Source organism: Corvus cornix, chromosome 1A (genome assembly GCF_000738735.6).
Source record: "Corvus cornix cornix isolate S_Up_H32 chromosome 1A, ASM73873v5, whole genome shotgun sequence".
Taxonomy (NCBI): Eukaryota; Metazoa; Chordata; class Aves; order Passeriformes; family Corvidae; genus Corvus; species Corvus cornix.
In genome coordinates this window covers 52,770,419-52,789,059 of record NC_047057.1, presented here as the reverse complement: position 1 = coordinate 52,789,059, position 18,641 = coordinate 52,770,419, and the positions used below count along the sequence as shown (strand labels likewise).

The window sequence follows — 18,641 nt, the reverse complement described above, 5'->3', positions numbered from 1 at the left end:
AGAAAGAGGGTAAGATAACATACTCAAATGAAGTAAGAAAAGTATCTCACTTTCAATTCAGATAAAGATGTCAGAGAATTAGATTTAGAGGACTTACCCAGAAACACTGAAGGAGTTAAATGTATCTAACCTGGTTAAACAGCACTGAACAGGGCACACGACAGGCACAAGGATTTGAAGAGTTGCAGGGAGAGAGGGAGAGTAGTAATGCCACTTTGTCTCTGTTCCCACTTCTGCATCTTAAGATTTATGTTAAGACACTGCAAAGACTGGGGACAGTTCCCAGTCTGACAGTTCCATGGTTCTAGAGAGGGCTCACTCCATACTTCATGCATTGCATACAGAAGGGAAGTGTTTAAGATTGTTACAGCAGAAACATATTAGCAGCTGTATCTGCCCTAGCAGAATTTTGACAATGTACTTTTCCCCATTTTAAGAGATTGCAGTATCTTTCTGGAAGCATATAGACAAAATTGTATTTCAAAAGAGTCATTAATCTTAAAAACATTTTTGCATCAGTTAAACTATAGAATAAATAAATGTCAAGCATGTGTTACATGTTTTCCCTTGGATCTGCTTTTACCACCATCATACCAGCTAACCATTCCATCAGCTTTTTTTGATTCCCAGCACCCCCTCTTGCCCCTAACCAGGATGGGGGTTGTCAGAGCTCAAGTTAAACATTTCAGCAGAACTGGACAGTGCTCAGTCTTCAGAGTCACATTATTGTCTTGATTTGAAGTTCATGCTTAACAAGTGGTCTGTCTTCTCCTTTAGTGTTTGTAGTGGACATCAGTCGAAATCAACACGTATCCCTGTGGGGAGAAGAACAGTCATGGACATACTATGAATTAAAATGAACGTGTTGTTTTGCGTTTTTTTTTTTTGTTTGTTTGTTTTTTTTTTTTCAAATTGATCTTGGTGTTTAACGTCCAAAAATCTACTGAGAACAGCTGAGCCTTGGAAGTACAAGTTTTATACAACTCTGTCCTTTGAACTTTGCAAAAAGGCTCCATCTCTCCCTGGGTGCTATCCCTTTGCACCATGTTAGTGACAGGAAGGAATCTAAAGATCATACAGCCTGCTTAGGAAGGTTCATCTGAGCCTTGAGGCAACTAGGCAATCATCACAAGGTGGGATTATTTTTTACCTAATTTGTGCCACTTAAGAATTAGCCATTTATTCTAAACTTGTCCTTAAAGTTTCCTCCATTGTCAGCACATACAGACCTTTGCATTTCCTTTCCTGAGCTGTGTTTTGTGCTTAACTGCAAACAAAGATTTAGGAGTCTCTGCAAAGCTGAAAATAACTTTGAGAAGTTGGTAAAGAAGTGGAGGAATGCAAGAGGCTTACTCATTTTCTGGGCATTCGTTTGTCAGCAATGCCTTTGTACTGATTGACTGCCTAGCAACATTCTGTATGCTCAAACTAAGGGCTAGATTTGGAGAAGGATAACCAGAAGGCAAAAAAATATTTTCTGAGAGCTCACTAACTACTTTTGGCTACTAACCTGAGTCATCATCACCAAATATTGACAAAATCTGGGCATCCTAGGTGCACAAAATTGAATTTGCCTCCCGCTCATATTTTAAGTATTCAACAGGACTGTGAGGTAGTGATAACTCTAATTTGATGTGATTGGCCAAATTTGAGCAATATGTTAAACCTGTTTTTATACTGAATTGCAACTTGCAAGGCTGAACAAGTTGTGCATTTGATCACTCCATAGTTATATATTCAGTTCTAACTTTTCCTCTCAAAGAAAGATACATTTGTTTCTAATAGAATTTTACCACTATTACAAATCTCATTTTAAACCCATTTTTACTACTTCAGTAGCTCAAATACAGCAATTTTCTGGCACAATAGAAGGTGAATATATGCCTAGCAAAAAAAAGGAAAAAGAGGGATAACCTTTCATAAAAGAAAATCTTTCGTAAGTATCAAAATCTCACCTGTACAATTGTAATGTGAGGTCTTGTCAAGGTAACATTGGCCAGATTGGGAAGAGGGAATCCTTTTGACAGTTTAGCTTAAAAGAAGAGGCAAAAGATGATTTAGGTATGCATCTGAAAGATAATAAACACTTGCCTTTCAACAACACTGTTTATCCAGAGACTTGTAGGTCATTTATACCAATTAGCCTCTTAGTCTTCACAAGCAACCCTGGGAGGTAGCTAAGCTGCTCATTTACCAGTGGGAAAAAAGATTTACAAGTGCTTCTCTCTTGGCAGAATGTTGCAGCCAAACCAAGGCATTTCATGTCCAACACATTACATACTCAGTGATTTGTCCCTAATGATCCCTGAGGGATTATTAATACAGCTCTACCATTGTTAGAACCTGTTCCCATTTGTATCCATTAATTAAAGAAGGTGATGTTCATCCCAGTACAGAGGGCTGACACAAAGCTCTACCTCCCTCCAGGGCCTTAAATAAGATTGATGAGAGGCAAAATCTCTGTGCTGGTCCAATAAAAAGGAACACATTTCACATATGGTGGCCTCAGGCAGGTGTGCAGATGAGAGAGACATGCTTTTCTCCCTGATGCATCAGGGCCACCTAGACTGAGATGAAGGCAGATGAATTTTTACTTTCCAAATAATTTTTGCCCTTTTTGCAGAACAGTGCCAGTGAGAGGGAGCACTTAGACCCCTACAGATCAATCTCCCCCTTCCACTGCTTACTGGCTGATGGTCATTTTCCATTCCAATTAATGGGAGCTGAAAACTTAATCAGAAAGTCTGTAGAATCACACATTCTGCTGGAAGCTTTTTAGCTGATGCTTTGAAATACAACCTTACCATTAGCTGATGGAATTACTTCAGTCTGTAAAATGTAAGATAGGATGTTCTCCAGAAGCAAGACCTGCCACAGACGAGAAAAACTGAGTTAGCCATCATTTCCTGATGGCAGTAGAACTGTTGTGCCCTAATCCTGGGTGGAGTTAGTAGGCTCTTATTCAACTTCCAGCTCTCTTTTGGCCTCAAAAGAGTCACAAGCTCAAGTGAACTTTGGAGCTTAAGGTTTTGGAATGATGCAAAGGAAGTGGGATGCAAAATACAAATGGATTTCATTATGCTTGGCCAACATTTTAATTTAAAACAGTCTATTTCCTTTATTTATTGTGAGATAATTTATCACCAATAGCAAAGCAGGACCAGAACAGTTTTAATCCTTTCTCCTCAGATATTTGGAACTGATTGATTCTACTGAGAATGAAATGACTCTCTGCGGAGGCAGGGTTTTCCCCTGCAAGGCTACAACTGTACATATTTCAGGCATCCGAGGGAAGTATCTCGACTCCCCCTCCTTGCCGTAATTCCGAGCACCTTGATGAGCATCACTGCAGCCCACGGAGTGCCTGTGCCTCAGCCATACATGTGACCATTAGACGGCGCTCGGCTATGCTGCTACAGGTCAGGTCTACTCTGTTTCACTGGGATGATTCGACAGATCTCTGCTTACTGCAGCCGGGGAGCTACAGAATGTCTCCTTTGCAGAGCATTAACTTGCCCCAAAGAGTATATATTTAAGTTCAGAACAGAGAGGTGGCTGCCAGAGGACAGGAAAAGAGCCATCTGGGAATGAAGCCTAATGATTTGGAAATAGAGATAAAATTTAGCTGCTTACTCTTTAGCCTTGATATCATTGATATTCTTGGTTTGCATTTCCTATACGCTTCAACTACCCACTTACCTCAAAAGAGCCAACATTGGAGTGGGCTAGGGAGAACTGGAGCCTGAGGGAAAGAAGTGAAACAAGATGAGTCACTAAGAAAGGATAAACACACTTATTCTAATCGTGTGCAGTCATTGCTGTAGAGCTCCAGGCCTTAAGAAGCATCTGTAAAGAGATTTCTGAAGCAATTTCACACACTGCATACTGCTGCATAGAGAAGGATGTGGTTTTCTTGAAGCACTGCTGAGCATCCATGCAACAGTGTGCTGGAAGAGCTGTAGCCAGCAATGTGAGTGTGCTTCTCCCTCTGTGCTGTTTTGGAAATCCTACTGACAATTTATTTTACCAAGGACTTGCAGGGTGTCAGGCATTTTGCAAAGATTTTGGTACATCTGCATAATGCTTTTGTGTGAGTCTTACCAGGAAGAAAGGATCTGTTCGTGGTATGGTACTGCTGCTGCTGGCTTTGTTGCTACTGCCTCTGTTTCCAAATTGAAATACTTATTCCCTATGTCACTCTTGTATCCAGCAAAAGATTTCTGAGTTTCCTCAGCACCAGTACCTGAGTTCTCAAAACCAGCTTCCAGCACACTCTAGATTTTCCTCTTTGAAAATTACTGCAGAAAATGCTCTCAGCACTATCCTCCTTAAATTCCTAACATCTCTCTGCCCTGATGAACTCTGCATGTTCTTAACCCTGTGTCTTTCTTAGGGACTTTTATGAAATTGGAGTCCCAATTCCCAGTTGTGAGGTCCTGGTATACAGAGCTTCTTCTCCATGAAATGTGACATGCTAGATGTGTAAATGACCTAGCCTCTGGTCTCCAGCTTTCTGACCCTTGGAAGCTGCAGGACTTCAGTTAGTGAATGTCTGCTCTAAGAATATCTGCATAGGGGACCTGCAGGGGCCCAGGTTCTTTACTGTGCCCTGGACTGCTCTGACATTCTTTAGTGGCACAAGTTGTCTAGAAAACCATGACATCTTGCCAGCTGGAAAGTGATGAAGGAAACTCTCAGATGATTTATGGTCATCCAAACTGCCCTACACGCTTAGTTTACCTAGCTCAGAGGGGAGTAGAAGTAAAACCAGAGAAGTCCAGTGAGACCACTGCCCTGCAGCAATCCACAGCTGGCGGGCAGTCCCTTGGGGACATGGCAGTTGTCAGAGAGAAGCTTCCTGCTTCTAAACTGTACAAGTGCTGCCAGATTTAGAGAAACTAATGCAGATGATTTTACCAGCGAAACATATTCATAGTTATCTGATCATATGTCTAAACTACTAATGTTGGGATTGCTAACATTGTTTTCCAAAGGGCTGGAAATCTTTTTCATCCCAGGTTGGATTACCTGTTCAAACACAGCGAGCCCATCAATTTCTGATCAAATACATTCAGAGAAATGCTGGTGTTGGCTGCCTGCAGAATAAAGAAACCATGGGTTACCAGACATAACAAACCCCACGACCCTTCATGTGAATTAGTCACCAACACATAAATACCATCTTTCCAGTTATGTATGGAAGCTGTTTTAGGTAAATGCAACTTTCCCATTGCAAGGCTGCACACAGTAAATGTCTGTTTGTTTGAATGGCACTGACAGGACCTGAAATGGGGTAATGAGATTTCATTAATCAAAGCCATGAACAAGTTGCCAAGAGGCATGACTCATACTTGCTGAACTGTCATTCCACAGAACAAAACCTTGGTTAATCAAATCAGAGTCACTATATGTTTGGATTTTTGTCCATCTGTAGGAGAATGTTCTTTACCATAGAAATGTCCTATAGGCTAGGTGAGGTCATGCCTACACCACCTGTGACTAAGGGGGATTTGCATGTTTAAGTACTAGAAATTTGGCATTTTCTTTGTTTCTTGTACAGAGCTTTAACAGAAGGAAGGAACAAACATATTTAACCCTGTGTTAAATGTCACCTTGTTTGTTGTACTTACTATGTTCATTGTGAACAGAGACTGGGTGGTTGAGTCTGGCAGAACAGCCAACACCTCCATGGAGCCCTGAATCTCTACCGTGAAGGAATCCTGCTCTAAGCTGATGATAGGGATTTCAGTAGCCATTAGCTTCAACATCACTGGGTTGGGTGTAACTGAATATTTAGCTACCTGTAAGATTCAAAGACAAAAAAAGAGAAAAAGAAAAGCACTTTTCTCATAAAATGGATCAGAATACCGCATGTTCTCAGTTTTGAAGCAATAATTTTAAAGTAGTTCCTTATGATGAGGTTAAGGATAGCTGCTAACATAAGATTCTTTCAGGTAAGAAGGAAACAAAGATTTCCTGTGGTGCTAAATTAACAGTATTGGTCACTCAGGAATGCAGTGGAAAATTCCTTCCACTTGAGGAATACAAATTTTTCCATATAATTTCAAGAGAAATTAAATACTAAATTAAACAGAGGAGATAAATGGACCATGAATTTAGTCATACAATAAAAGAGCTCAGGAGTTACTCACTTTGAAATTCACCCATCTCAGGAGATGGGTTCCTCCTCTGGACTGTCCTCAGAGGAGCCTCACTCTGTTCATTGCCTGAAGAGTGAATAGGCTCACCAAGTTCAGTATTTGAAACAGAGGGGGTGGAATATCAGCATCAATGCTCACGGCATTTTATGGAGAACACCATACATGACTGCCCTTGGAGAATTCTTACATTTCTGAGGAGGGAACTTAATAACATCTGGGAAGCAAACAAGAATGTGACGTATTTTGAACCATTAATCTGATTTCACCCATCCTTGGCATTTATAGCCTAGGGCTTCTTATGCTCATTTTTGGTTTGTCATTCTGTCTCAGAAGGCTGGTAGAAGTCATCTGTGCTCATATTCCCTGTCCTGTTATATTCATCTCCTCCACCTAAAATAAATGGAAATCCTGTGCATCTGCCTTGTCTGTTCCATAGGATGTAATGTTTCCTGACCATCTGTTAGCTCAGTTTCCTGCACGTGGTCCCTTCCCAGGTCTTTCTGCTCATCAGTCACAGGCCAGCAGCAAAGCAAAGAGAATTATGCAGGTTTGGGGAGGAGAAAAGTGTTTTTTTCTGAGCTGAGGCCCTCTTGGAGGTCTCTCAAAGCAGGACTCATGACTGGAAGCTTTTTGCTGCGCAGAGCTGGTTCTAGGTGGGAACAGCTGTGGCTTGGGCATGGTGCCCAGAGAAAAGATTGATGTGCAAGGTTATGGGCCAAGATTATGTTTGGTAACAGTGCAAGTCATTCAACTCATCATGAGGTGGGAAGTGACAAAGCCCATCTGCTCTGCTGTTACAAGGCACACATGTGCCCGCTTCATCAGCGCAGGTGCCCTGCTGGCCCTACAAGCCTTTGGGATACACCAGTAGTGAGGTGTCTTGACACCCACACTGGGTAGCTTCCCAAAGACTTTGTGAAAGTAATGATACTCACCTCAGGGATGATAGTGCCAAATATCTCTGTGTTTATATTAAAATAGCTGCAAGTCTGGAGGAAAAAGAAAAGTGAGAAAACAAATGAGTTACCAGATTTGACCTTCATGGTCAGCTTTTCTCTAAATGCATTGTTACTGTCATCTCAATGAATCTTTGAGTTTTTACCCCTCAGAAATATTCCCAAGAGACTCAGTATACTTAAAGCAGATTCCCAATAATATGTGCCAAAATAATCCCTCAGAAAGCAAATGCTTAGTGTCATTATAGTTTGGGCTGCAGTCTACAGGGTTTGGGACTTACTGAACCTCCTGCAGTCAGGTTAGCCAAGTCAGGCAGCCTCCAAGGCACAGATGCTGTGCTTTGACATATGCTTTGCTTACAGGGTCCCTGTAGTACTTTCATTCTATGAAGATCCCTCAGCCACTGAGGCTGCAAGATTCTCCAGAGTTGATCCCTTGTCCATATTAGTGAAGTCTGTGCCTCAGGTCTACAAACCCCTTATTTTTTGTAACAAAGCTGGCAGTATTTGGTACTTTGCTCAGTGGAACTTGGCATGCCTGGCTGTGGCCTGAGGCATCTATATAGAGCATAAATAAAAGAGAATAACAACACCCTAGCATTTATAATCTCTTTTCTCAGGACTCTACAGATGAACTAAGAGTTTTATATGGCCACATACTGATATCTGGCAGGTCAAAGCCCTATGTGAACCACTCTGACCCCATTCCTCTGTGTCCTGCTCACCTCCTCTGCAATGGTTATGTTGAAGGCCCCTGTGGTGTAGTAAGCAAATGAGGAGGTCTGAAAGAAATACTCAGAGAAGGCAAGGTAGAGCATGGAATCACTTTGGTCCGGGATTGTGAAGGAAGCTGGCACGTAGGGAGAGTCAGTATAGTTTCCAGCTGGAAAGGCTACGCCCTAAGAGTTATTGTCAGAGATAAAAAAAACAGAGTCAAAATATAATTTTACCATGACTGCAGACAAGGAATGCTACTTTCCTTTACTTTGCCCAGGCTATTCATTTGGTATATAAATGAGTATGCAGGCTTTGTAGTACACCCTGAAGGCTTGGTGCTTTCAAGCAGGTGGTGAAGGCAAGTTCCAGCATTTGGACATCTCACAGATGAGGCCCAGGATCTGTCTTTTGGGATACTGGTCACCTACCAAGGACAGTCTGCCACCTCAGATCACCCTCTAAATTAAGGGTCTAAATGCATGAAGAACATGACTAGTGGTCCTCCTTTTTGAAAAGCCTTACTTTCTCCTATCCTTATCTCCAAGAATTTAAATCTGAGAACTGCTACTTAAGAGCCATCCAATGGTCTCAATTACAAAACTGATCTCTAAAACCAGAGGTCTTTCTTGGTTAAAATCAGCACCTTACTTTACCCAGAATCAAGCTGATAACTTGTGCAGACAAAAGGCTTATGAGAGAAAGTTATGTCAGACAAACCTAAAATGCCTATGTGTCTTCTGCACTACTCATTATATTAGTCAAGCCTTGCAGATCTAATACTTCCAAATGCATCCAGATGAAACAAAAATTGATTTAAAATGATGAAAACATTTAAAGGTTAAAGTTTTTTATTAGTTCTCCTGTTTCTGTTTCATCTCAAGTGTATTTTGTCTGTCTTTATGTTCTCATCTAGCTCTAAAGTTCCTGTTGCCTTTTAAGGACTATCAAAATGCTTACAAAGTGCTGGATCACAGCTGGTGACCTCCTACTCAATACTCACTTGCTGGATTTACCAGACACTTGCTTAGTATATTTCCTCCATGTAACTTACATGGGAGAGTAGCTCTTGGAACAGCCATGATTTTACCTCTTTAGTCTGACTCAAGTCCCTGCTTAAAATCTAGTTGCTGCAATACTTAGAAGAGTTTCACAGCAGCTGCAGAGCTGGTATACTGAGACCAGTGTCTACCATACAAACAGATACAAACTTTTTGTTCCTTTGTGTTTCCACCTCTCTTATTTCCCTGTTGTCCTTTTCTTTTTAATATTTAATTTATAGGATCTTTGTGACAAGACTGTCTTCTCATTTTGCCTTTGTAGAGCACCAAGCACAAGGCATCTTAAACTTAATTAAGGATCTCAGATACTATAATGATGACAACTACCCTCAACGAAGTAATTTCAGAATGAGGAACTAGTCATATTTTAATTTCAGTACATAAGGAGACTTTTATCCTTAATTAGAAACAAACTTTCAAGTCCTTGGACTCGGCAGGACTCCTTGGGCTCCTGTGCTTTTGAAAGGGTCTTCTGTCTTCCCATTCAGGAAGCCAGAGGCTTAATTCTTGCTCTGATAGTCTTGCTCTTTCTTTTCCTCTCTCATCTGACAGCAGACACATCTAGTTAGTCCCATGTATAGAAATATTACACTGACTGGACAATGAAGTCCCAGATATTAATCAACAGTGAGAGAATGATGAGGTTGAATAGTTTTTTCTTTCCTTTCCCTTTCTCTTTTCTTCTACCTTGCTTAGTCAACTTTAACTGCTCTCTATTTTTTACAACCAACTCAACAGCAGTTTAAAGAAAAGGATGTGGCCTTTAAAGAGTTCATTTCACAACAGGATTGTTACAAATTACTACTGTAACAAACACAATAATGCTTTGAAATGCCTGTCTTCTCAGGCAATGAGCCTTTATGTTCAGAACAACAATCACGGTCATCTTAGAAAGTGTCTCATAGAATGATGGAACGCACAGCAACCTTGCAAAGAGCACTTCAGGCAACTACCTTTAAGTCCAGGTCAATGAATGGTCGAAATACTGCTGGCAAGCTACTTAAGGAGTAGTCTACTTCAGCCAAATCATCAATCTGCATTGCAACTGTAAGGGTGGTAGATCAGACACACAATATTACAAAAACCACAGAAATAATTCTATGTATATTTAAATCTAAGTTTCTGACAGGGAGTAACACAAGTTGTTCCAGAGAGTAGAGAAAAACACAACCAGGAACCTCCTAACATGCATTCTGACCTAAGATTTGATGTTTCAACTGACACCCTCTGTAAAGCACCTCCTCTAGTTTGTCTGTTGTTTTCTCATTGTGGAAAGTAAGTTTGGTCTAACCCAAAAAAGGAGATAGCCATATCAGTGCTTCAGGGCATAAGGAGGTGTTGGGATTTCTTGTCAAGCAGTTCTAAGAGCATCCAAAGTGCCTGTAACGTGCAAATACTTTCCCAGAAGGAGGGTGCCTGATTTGCTTAGATACCCGTGTTTTGCACATGGTATCTGGCCAACACTTGGGGTGTCTTAAATGCCTGCAAATCTAACCCAAAGTGGTTCAAGTGAGAAGGTTTTTGCAAAGAAGCTTTTTCATTTTGCCTCCCGCAAGTCTGATGAATAGGCAAGTAAAACTTAATTTCCAGGCAGACTAGGAGAGCAGGCTTCAGCCTGTAAAGTGCTGTGTGTGCAGGAGGACTTGGAGCATGGTAAGGGAAAACTGCCTCAACATCAGTACTGTGTGGCCTCTAAGTGGCATTTCTCACAACAGAAGTGCACACTGCCACACTTGCAAGCTGAGAATTGCTACCAAGTCCTTGGCTCTTATAAACACAAATTTCTTGCTCAAGTAGCCCAGTCTTTATTTAACTGTGGTTCTGTATGCAAGGGAGCAGACGGAGCAGAAGGACTGATACCACTCCTGGAGGCATCGCCAAGCAGCTGCCATTTAGGAAGTGGCCGAATTTCACTGATCAGAAGAGAGAAAACAGAAGGAAAGGTATCACTAATGACTCACCATTCAGTGATTGGAGGTCTTCATCTATCAACTGGATCCCAGCTCTGATATTGGGACATGACTGTAATAAAAGCACACTCAAGTTATAGCCTGATTAGCTTGGATGTGTAAGCACCTCTTACATGTGTGCTAGCAGATCTTTCTGCTGCACGACACACATTGCAGCATTTGTTTATCAAAACACCTAATCTGGCTTCTCTTCAGCTAACTGGATCCCCAAGGTTTCTGCTTGGTGCAAGGTAAGCATGTCATATGTCAGAGCTGCAAAAAAGAGGCAAGTTTCCAGAGGCAGCCTGATGGGGGTGACAAAACCACAACCTTAAATAGTGCGAGGACAGCTTTCATATTGGTCTCACGAGAGAGATCTCAGAATCATAGAATCATTTAGGTTGGAAAAGACCCTTAAGGTTATCGAGTCCAACTGTAAATCCCTGGACAGAATGACAGCCATCTCAAGCTCTGTCTCCTCTCAGTGGCTCTGGGCAGGATGTCATCAGAACTACTCACCTCTTTGATACTATGAAGTTGAAATATGTCCTACTGTCAGTTGATATACTATAATTTCTCTATGCATTGCCCAGTATATGTTTCGTCTGCCGAGCCCAAAAATGACCTAAACCCCAGGCAGGTAGGTACACAGGCAGGAACTTACTCCGCATTGGAATGGAAAAATAACTACATTTTCCATCCCTACTGGTGCCTTGGTTGAATGTAGCTGTGTCAGTATCTTGGCCATGAACCTGGCACTTTATCTGGAATCGTTTCCGGCTGGCAGAATGATGACTGTGCTGATCAGACCAGCATAGGACTATTATAAGATTATTTTTCTAGTTCTTCCTTTGCAAAGTTCACAGCACTGACTTGTGAATGCCATCCTCCTTACACCCCTCCCCTACACAATGTGAAAGGCTTACATTAGTAACCAAGCTCCTGTGAATGGGTTTCTTCAGATACTTGATAAAGAAGTTATGCAGGAAGCTAGAGGGAAGGAAGAAGGCAATTAATGGGTCAAGCACTATGGTCATTAACAGGAGATCAGATATTGCTGCAGAACATGAATTTAATGGCCTCTTAGTGTGATATTCTAGTATGGCATGGGAGCTTTTTGAAATGTAGAAACTATCAGAGAGACACCATTTAAAAGATGATAATTTCACCATTGAGCATCTCAGCCTGGGTTAATTCATATTTATGAGAAGGGAATTCTTCATGGTACCACCATCATATATGTACAAAATAGTCTCTGCACTAGGAACTTCCAAAACAAGTAAAAATAAACAAACAAAAACAACCCCCCAAAAAGGTGACAAGAGTGGTATTCAGAAAGTGAGAAAAATATAAGAAAACAATGAAATACTGTTTCATGGGGCTGTATCCAGAGGCTTAACAGACAGCAGTCTGGTTCTGTTCAATTTTGGTAGCACTGTGACTAGGAGGAGTGAAGCATAGTACAAGTATGTAACTTCTACCTAGAGCTGAAGATTAGAGCAGAAGTTTGAAAGAAGTGGTGCTGAAGAAGCACAGGGGATTGTTTGATTCTGTCTTTATCTTCTACTGTGTGTAAATACAAGGACAAATATCAATGTTGGCCATTTTAGTGCTGTATTAGGGTCCCAGTTCTCACCTTTGGTGCCTATGATGCCTAAAAGCAATTCTGTGTGCCCTAGTTTGTGAATTTATCCCTGTGCCATTCATTGACAACTATTTTCTGAGAGAGTTTATACAGATCTCTTCCACTTACCCACTTTTCCCATTCAGCTTGATATCTATGTCACCAGAAGTTGTCTGGCAGCTGGTGAGGGATATTGATGTGGGGCCTGTATTATCCAGGGGTGTTGAAAAGATTGCGGTAACGAACACCTTTGAAATGTGCACTGTGCCTCTTCCACTGTCTTTGCTGCATAAAGTGAAAATAAATAAAAACTGAAAACCCCCCACCTTTTCACTATGGAATTGCCTGGCAATGCAGACTCGTGGCCGCTCCTGGTCACTGCCATTATTCTGCTTTGCTTGCCTGTGTTGGGTGCTTGCCAGCGAGGGCACTGTGCCTCCTGCTGTGTCACCCCCATCAGCTCCCAGGTCCCCTCCCCCTGCATGCAGCCCTGCTGTGCCTGGCAGAAGTGCAGATCAGAGACTGCTGTAATTCAATCACTTTAGCCATATAGGTAATGTGGGTTGTGGGGAAGGGAAGAGGGTTTTCTTTCCTCTGGAACAGTTTGGGACTAAGAAGGTGTGGAGACTGCTCTAAGGATATTGCCATTTGCTCATCCATTTTCCATCAGCTTTTGAACTGTATCTCTTGATAGCATAGCAGAGGGTTTCTAATAGTGTGACTGCACGATGAGGGTTTATTATACTGGACTGTGATCCACCACACTACAGTTTGTCTAAATGTGTCATTAGCTGTCAGGCTGGACAATGACAGCATTCAGCTAGAGCAGCAGGCCTGTACTATTCGCAGCAGTGCTTCTCAGACCTGGGCTCTTCATCAGTGCTGATGTCTGAGGGGGCAGGGGCTGTCTCCCACCAGCAGACCTGTTGAGAAGCATCAGTATGTGCTCCTGGGTTACTGCTGCCAGCTGATAAAGAGCACCTTTACCATGAAGGGGTCACAAGAATAAACTAAAATATGCATTTTTGTATTATCCATCAAGAAAAATATCCCAGGACATGCAAAGCTGTACATACAACATCCAGGTCCTTATGTTCCAGTTCATATCGATGGTTAGAGAAGCATTTCCAATCACCAGTTTTATCCCAGACCCTGGTAGGAGGGAGATGGAAGCACTGGGTAATTCAACAGCAGTAACACGTATTCTAGAGCATGAGAGAGAAAAGATAAAAAAAAATTGTATTTCATGAGTCAGAATGAACACAAAACAAGATACAAATTTCAGTCAAACACAATTTTCCCCCAGAGAGAATACTTACCTTGAGATGTTGTATTTGACATTACCAAGCCCAAATTTCTCATGGCCAGTCAAATCAGGGAAACGCTCCTTCTCCATATTCTGCTTCAGGATTTCCAGCCCAACCTCCTTGGCTATAGGAAAACAGTGACCAGTTCAGTTGCCTTTGATAGTGCCTGGGAGTTCATAGTTACATGCTTCTGGCTTAGGAAATGTGATGGACAGAGAATCAGCAAGAAGGTGGTATCTCACTTGAGACCCAGCAGTGCTATTTCAGGTCTCACTCCTAGTCATGGCAAGAGCTGAACTGATTCAATATCTGAGGTCAGATAAACCTTGCTATGATGTTCAATGCTGTCAAGCAGCTTACTGACTTTGCTCTATTGTGCTGTTAACCTTTCCTTTATAACCTGTCATTAGGTCATTTACTCCCACTGCCCTCTCTTTCCTTTGACATATCAGTATTAAAGGGAATGCCACTACGGCTCCTGAGAACGTCACACATACCATACTCCAGCCCCTTCTGGGTGATCCTCACTTTGAGTCCAGGGTTGGCGCTCAGTTGCCCGCTGAGCAAACTTAAGAGGAGGAGAGAACAGCAAATCTTCACCATTTTCCTTGTTTTTTACAGGACCTGTTAATAAATATTTATAACGATTGCAGAAATCCATGCTGTGTCACTTGGTGGTTGTACTCCCTCCCCCCCGCTACCCTGGACACCAGCTTTCCCTCCAGAATGAAGAAAGTGGAGAGCCCAGCAACCCTGGAAGAGAAGACCCATTCTCCACAGGCTGTTATAAAAAGTGAGATCCATGGGGTGGAAAAGTCAGCCTATTCACCGCCATAGAGATTGGGGAAAGTGCTTGGGATACATCCATCTGGACAAACATTGAATTTTTAGGCTGTAATTTGGTGGCTCTGCAGGACTCACCACAGGGATGGTGAATGAGTGAATCAAATGCCCATCCCAGGGGCTTCTGTGACAGGATTTAAACTGAGATCGAGCTATCTGTATGAATCACAGACTGCATGTAGTGTGAAAGCAAGAAGGTCTAGCTTTCAGCAAGGTTTCCCAGGGAGAATGAGAGAAGCCACCTGATGGAGAATTTTTAAACAAAACTGGACAAAATCAGAGACTGGTTTTGGCTTTTTTCCCCCAGAGATGGGAACAGGTTTCTATGGAGTTATTTGTCATCTGGGACTGACCCAGCAAACAGATCACATTATTATGGTTTTCCTCATTTCCAGCTACTACACAGGATTATGAACAGCTGAAAGTACAGGAAAGTGTCTTTTCTAGCATTACTTTTACAGGCAAAATTTCTTTAGTTGCCATGGGGCTGTTGAAGAGCTGGAATGAAACCATCTACAAGCAGACAATTGCCTCTTTCCTAACACAGGAAAAATTGTTTTGATATTGCTGCATCTTTCACTAGCTGCTTCATTAGCAGAGGTAACAATATACCTCAAACCAGAATATTTTTAGTCATGATCACAATTTAAACAATCTGCAAAACTTATGAGAGAACATTGACTTAAGTTTTTGTAACAGTTTCAAGCAATCCTGAAGAACACCTTGGCCTTTTAGTATAACTAGTATTTTTTAATTTTAACTGACAGATATTGAGAGATGAAAGAAACACACTTCATAAGTAGAACAAAAGCAAGGACTGGAAGGAAATGTGTCTTTGACATATACATAGTTCTCAAACCTTAAAATCTCAAAATTTAACCAGATTTAGCGACATCTATCACTTCCCAACAAAGCCACTCCTTGACAAAGTGCAATCACCATGTATTTGTTTCCATACCTCTCCTCCGAAGGCTGAAGAGAAAACCTTTGCTGTAGCAGACCACAGGGCTGAGGATGTTGCAGGGAAAACCTTCTACAGCCATGACCCCATCTTTTATAGGAAAGACCTGTGGGCTTGAAGAGAGCCAGTTGCTATCATCATCAGCAGTATCACCCAGGGAGTGGCCTCTGATAACCACATCCCAAGCTATTTTGGGTGTCCCAGGTTAAATCTATCAAATTTCATGTAGGGATAAGCAGAGGGCAATGTAAACTGTTGGCTGGGGTTACTCAGGTACCAGGATGCAGAATTCGGGGTGAGGTGCTGCCTTTGTGGTAGACTGTTTCAGCGCTGGTTTTTCAGATGAGAAGGAAACCCCAGGGAGAATTCCAGTATTTCCACAGGACAGACATTCATAGCCAGGTTTGTATTGTAAAATAAGTAAATTAATGTGCCATCGATATGAAAAACGAGACCCATTTGTTTGAAATTGCTCAGGACACAGGAAACCATAAACAATATAGTATTTCTATTATAACATATACATATATATAAATACACACAGACACTACAGTGTATATATCTTGTACAAATATATAGTATCAAGTCCTTACAGTCAATACTTTCTGTTTCTTCTGCTCTTATCCAGTTAACCAGTACTTCAGCTAACCAGTACTACTTGGTTTGTCAAGGAGGTGATTTAATCAATTAGCTTGCAAGTACCAAGCAAATTCCCTCAGGCGTGGGGCACTTTGCTGGACAATCTGAGTCACTTCTTTGTGCAATCCATGAATAGAAAAGGTAGAGACACTTTTCACTCAGTCAACAAATGCTCATACTTTACACAGATATAACATTTACTACAGGGAGTCACATGCATAATAATCTCATTATTCGTATCTCCAGCAGCTGATGATGAATATAACTCACACCCTCAGTTACATATTTCTGATGTCAGTGAGGGACACCAAACTAATTCAAAATCTCCATTTCTTTCGAGTTCTTTTTCTTCCATTACTTTTCTAGTCACTCTTCACCTACCAAAGAATACAAAGAATTGGAAGCCCTGCTGTGATTTACTGCTGTTTGGTTTCAGGATGCTTTTTTTAGTGTTCTGTCAGACAGCTAGATAAATAAACTGATTCAGCTCAAACTACACTAGCCATGTTTCTTTCCTGAACTGAACTTTCTGTAGTGTGACATTTGTAGAGTAGTTTTCCTTTCCATACACTTTTAATGTCTCCTGGTTGAATGTCTCTGTTGACACTGATAAAAGGAAAAATACAGCTTCCATTTTACAAATATTAAAGGTATGGAATTATTTGGAGATTAATACCTTCGAAGAGCTGCAGCTACTCACAATCAAAGAACAACTTCTGTATGATATAGAGGCCAAGGACAGCCTTGGCTGCAGTGAGCATGAGACTGCTGAGTTTCAGATCCTGGGAGAAGCAACAAGACAAAGAACAGAATTACAGCCATAGACTTCAGATGAGACCTGCTTGGCAGGATCTGTGGGAAGTTGGCCTGGAGAGCAGAGGCCCAGAAGAGCTGGCTAATCTTCAAGGGCAGCTGCCTCAGAGCATAAGAGCAGCCATTAGAATGTTCAGACAGCTGAGCAACTGTGGCAGAAAGCCAGCATGGAGAACATGGAGCTCCTGAGTGAACTTAAGCACAAAAAGGAAGCATACAGAAGATGGAAACTGAGACCAGCTACTTGGAAGGAACAAAAATATCTTGTTTGCACACATAAGAATGAAATCAGGAAAGCCAAAGTTCAGCTGGAGCTGAAAGGCAACAGGAAAGGTTTCTGTAAGTACATCGACAGCAGAAGATGAATGTGGGCTTCTTGCTCAGTAGGATGGGAGACTACTGACAACAGACATAGAAAAGGCCACTTTTACTAGCAAGGCTTGTCCTCCGGCCTGCACCAGCAGGTGCCACCAAGGGGGCTGGAGAACATGAACTACAAGGAGAGTCTGAGAGATTAGGCTGTTCACCTTGGAGAAGAGAGGGCTTGAAAAGCCATTTTGTTGCCTGAAAATTTTGCAAAGAGACTACAGAGCTTGAAAAGCCATTTTGTTGCCTGAAAATTTTGCAAAGAGACTACAGAGAAAATGGAGCCAGAATCTTCTTGGAAATGTGTGGTCAAAGTACAAAAGGCCACAGAACATGCTGGAACATGGGAAATACTGATTAGATAGTAGGAAAAAATTTACTCTAAAGGTAGTTAAACAGTGAAACAGATTGTCCTGAGAGATTGTGGAACCTTCATCCTTGGAGGGGTTCAAGACTCGACTGGACACCATGCTCAATAACCTCATCTAATTAGTCCTGTTTTGAACCAGTGTCTGGACTAGATTATATGATTCTATAATTACATGGCAATTCACTGAGCTTTATAGATCCATTCCCACTCTTGGTGTCCAGTTACAAAGTGACAAATTGTGAAATTCTTACAAAGGATAAGGTCTCACTCCATATACGAAGTTTTGCTAACACTAATGGAGATAAATTGAATAACGCAAGAACTGGCTTTTAAAATTAAGAAAATGTATTGTCTACAACTCTAGTGAAAAGAACCAGTCACTCCTTCTCATCAGGCTGCAGCAAGTTTTCCAAAGCATTAATAAAAATTGGCTACACTCACTGTACTTAAAAACAACAGATTTGCTTTGTGAAAAGTGCTTAAGAAGTTTTACTAAAACATTAAAAACAGTGATGAAAAGCCATGCTTCTAATGTTATAGCATCTACTCCCTATAAGACAACAGAAGGAAGACTACATTTTTCTCTTACTGTTCTTTAAAAGTAAAGGGACATCAGCAGTGGCTGTGAAGGTCCTCCTCATCCTCCAGTTGATAGTGAACATCAGTGCAAATAACCAGATGACCCTGAGGAAAGAAAAACATATAAAATTACCTTAAATTCAGATGGGTATATTCAGGTACAGTACTCTGGGACTTGATCCTATGATAAGACCCTCAGCAGGGCAGGAGGGAAGAGTGGCTTCATGCCTCCTGAACTTTAGGGTTGGAATGGGCTCTCATGTAGGTTAATACAACTCTCCAAAAGACTGAGCAACAC

At 41.5% G+C, this 18,641-nt stretch overlaps 2 protein-coding genes across 2 annotated transcripts in view; both read right to left on the bottom strand.

The window, feature by feature from the left end:
* Positions 1-310: 310 nt before the first annotated feature.
* On the bottom strand, positions 311-15,756 carry LOC104696259 (BPI fold-containing family C protein). Its single transcript, XM_010410490.4, has 16 exons — positions 15,574-15,756; positions 14,270-14,396; positions 13,785-13,896; positions 13,542-13,670; positions 12,595-12,750; positions 11,768-11,831; positions 10,854-10,914; positions 9,846-9,937; positions 7,843-8,016; positions 7,097-7,150; positions 5,631-5,801; positions 5,029-5,096; positions 3,700-3,742; positions 2,805-2,868; positions 1,956-2,032; positions 311-815 (listed from the first exon to the last, which is right to left on the bottom strand). Exons 2-16 carry the CDS (start codon positions 14,373-14,375, stop codon positions 774-776), a joined length of 1,413 nt encoding a protein of 470 aa, XP_010408792.2. The 5' UTR covers positions 14,376-14,396; positions 15,574-15,756; the 3' UTR covers positions 311-773.
* Positions 15,608-18,641, bottom strand: part of LOC104696507 (BPI fold-containing family C protein-like) — a 28,578-nt gene continuing 25,544 nt past the window's right edge. The window contains exons 16-17 of the mRNA XM_039571089.1: positions 18,354-18,448; positions 15,608-15,689 (exon numbers count right to left, since the gene is read on the bottom strand). Of these exons, the coding sequence (XP_039427023.1) occupies positions 18,377-18,448 (72 nt within the window). The 3' untranslated portion in view covers positions 15,608-15,689; positions 18,354-18,376. The remainder of the gene's footprint in view (positions 15,690-18,353; positions 18,449-18,641) is intronic.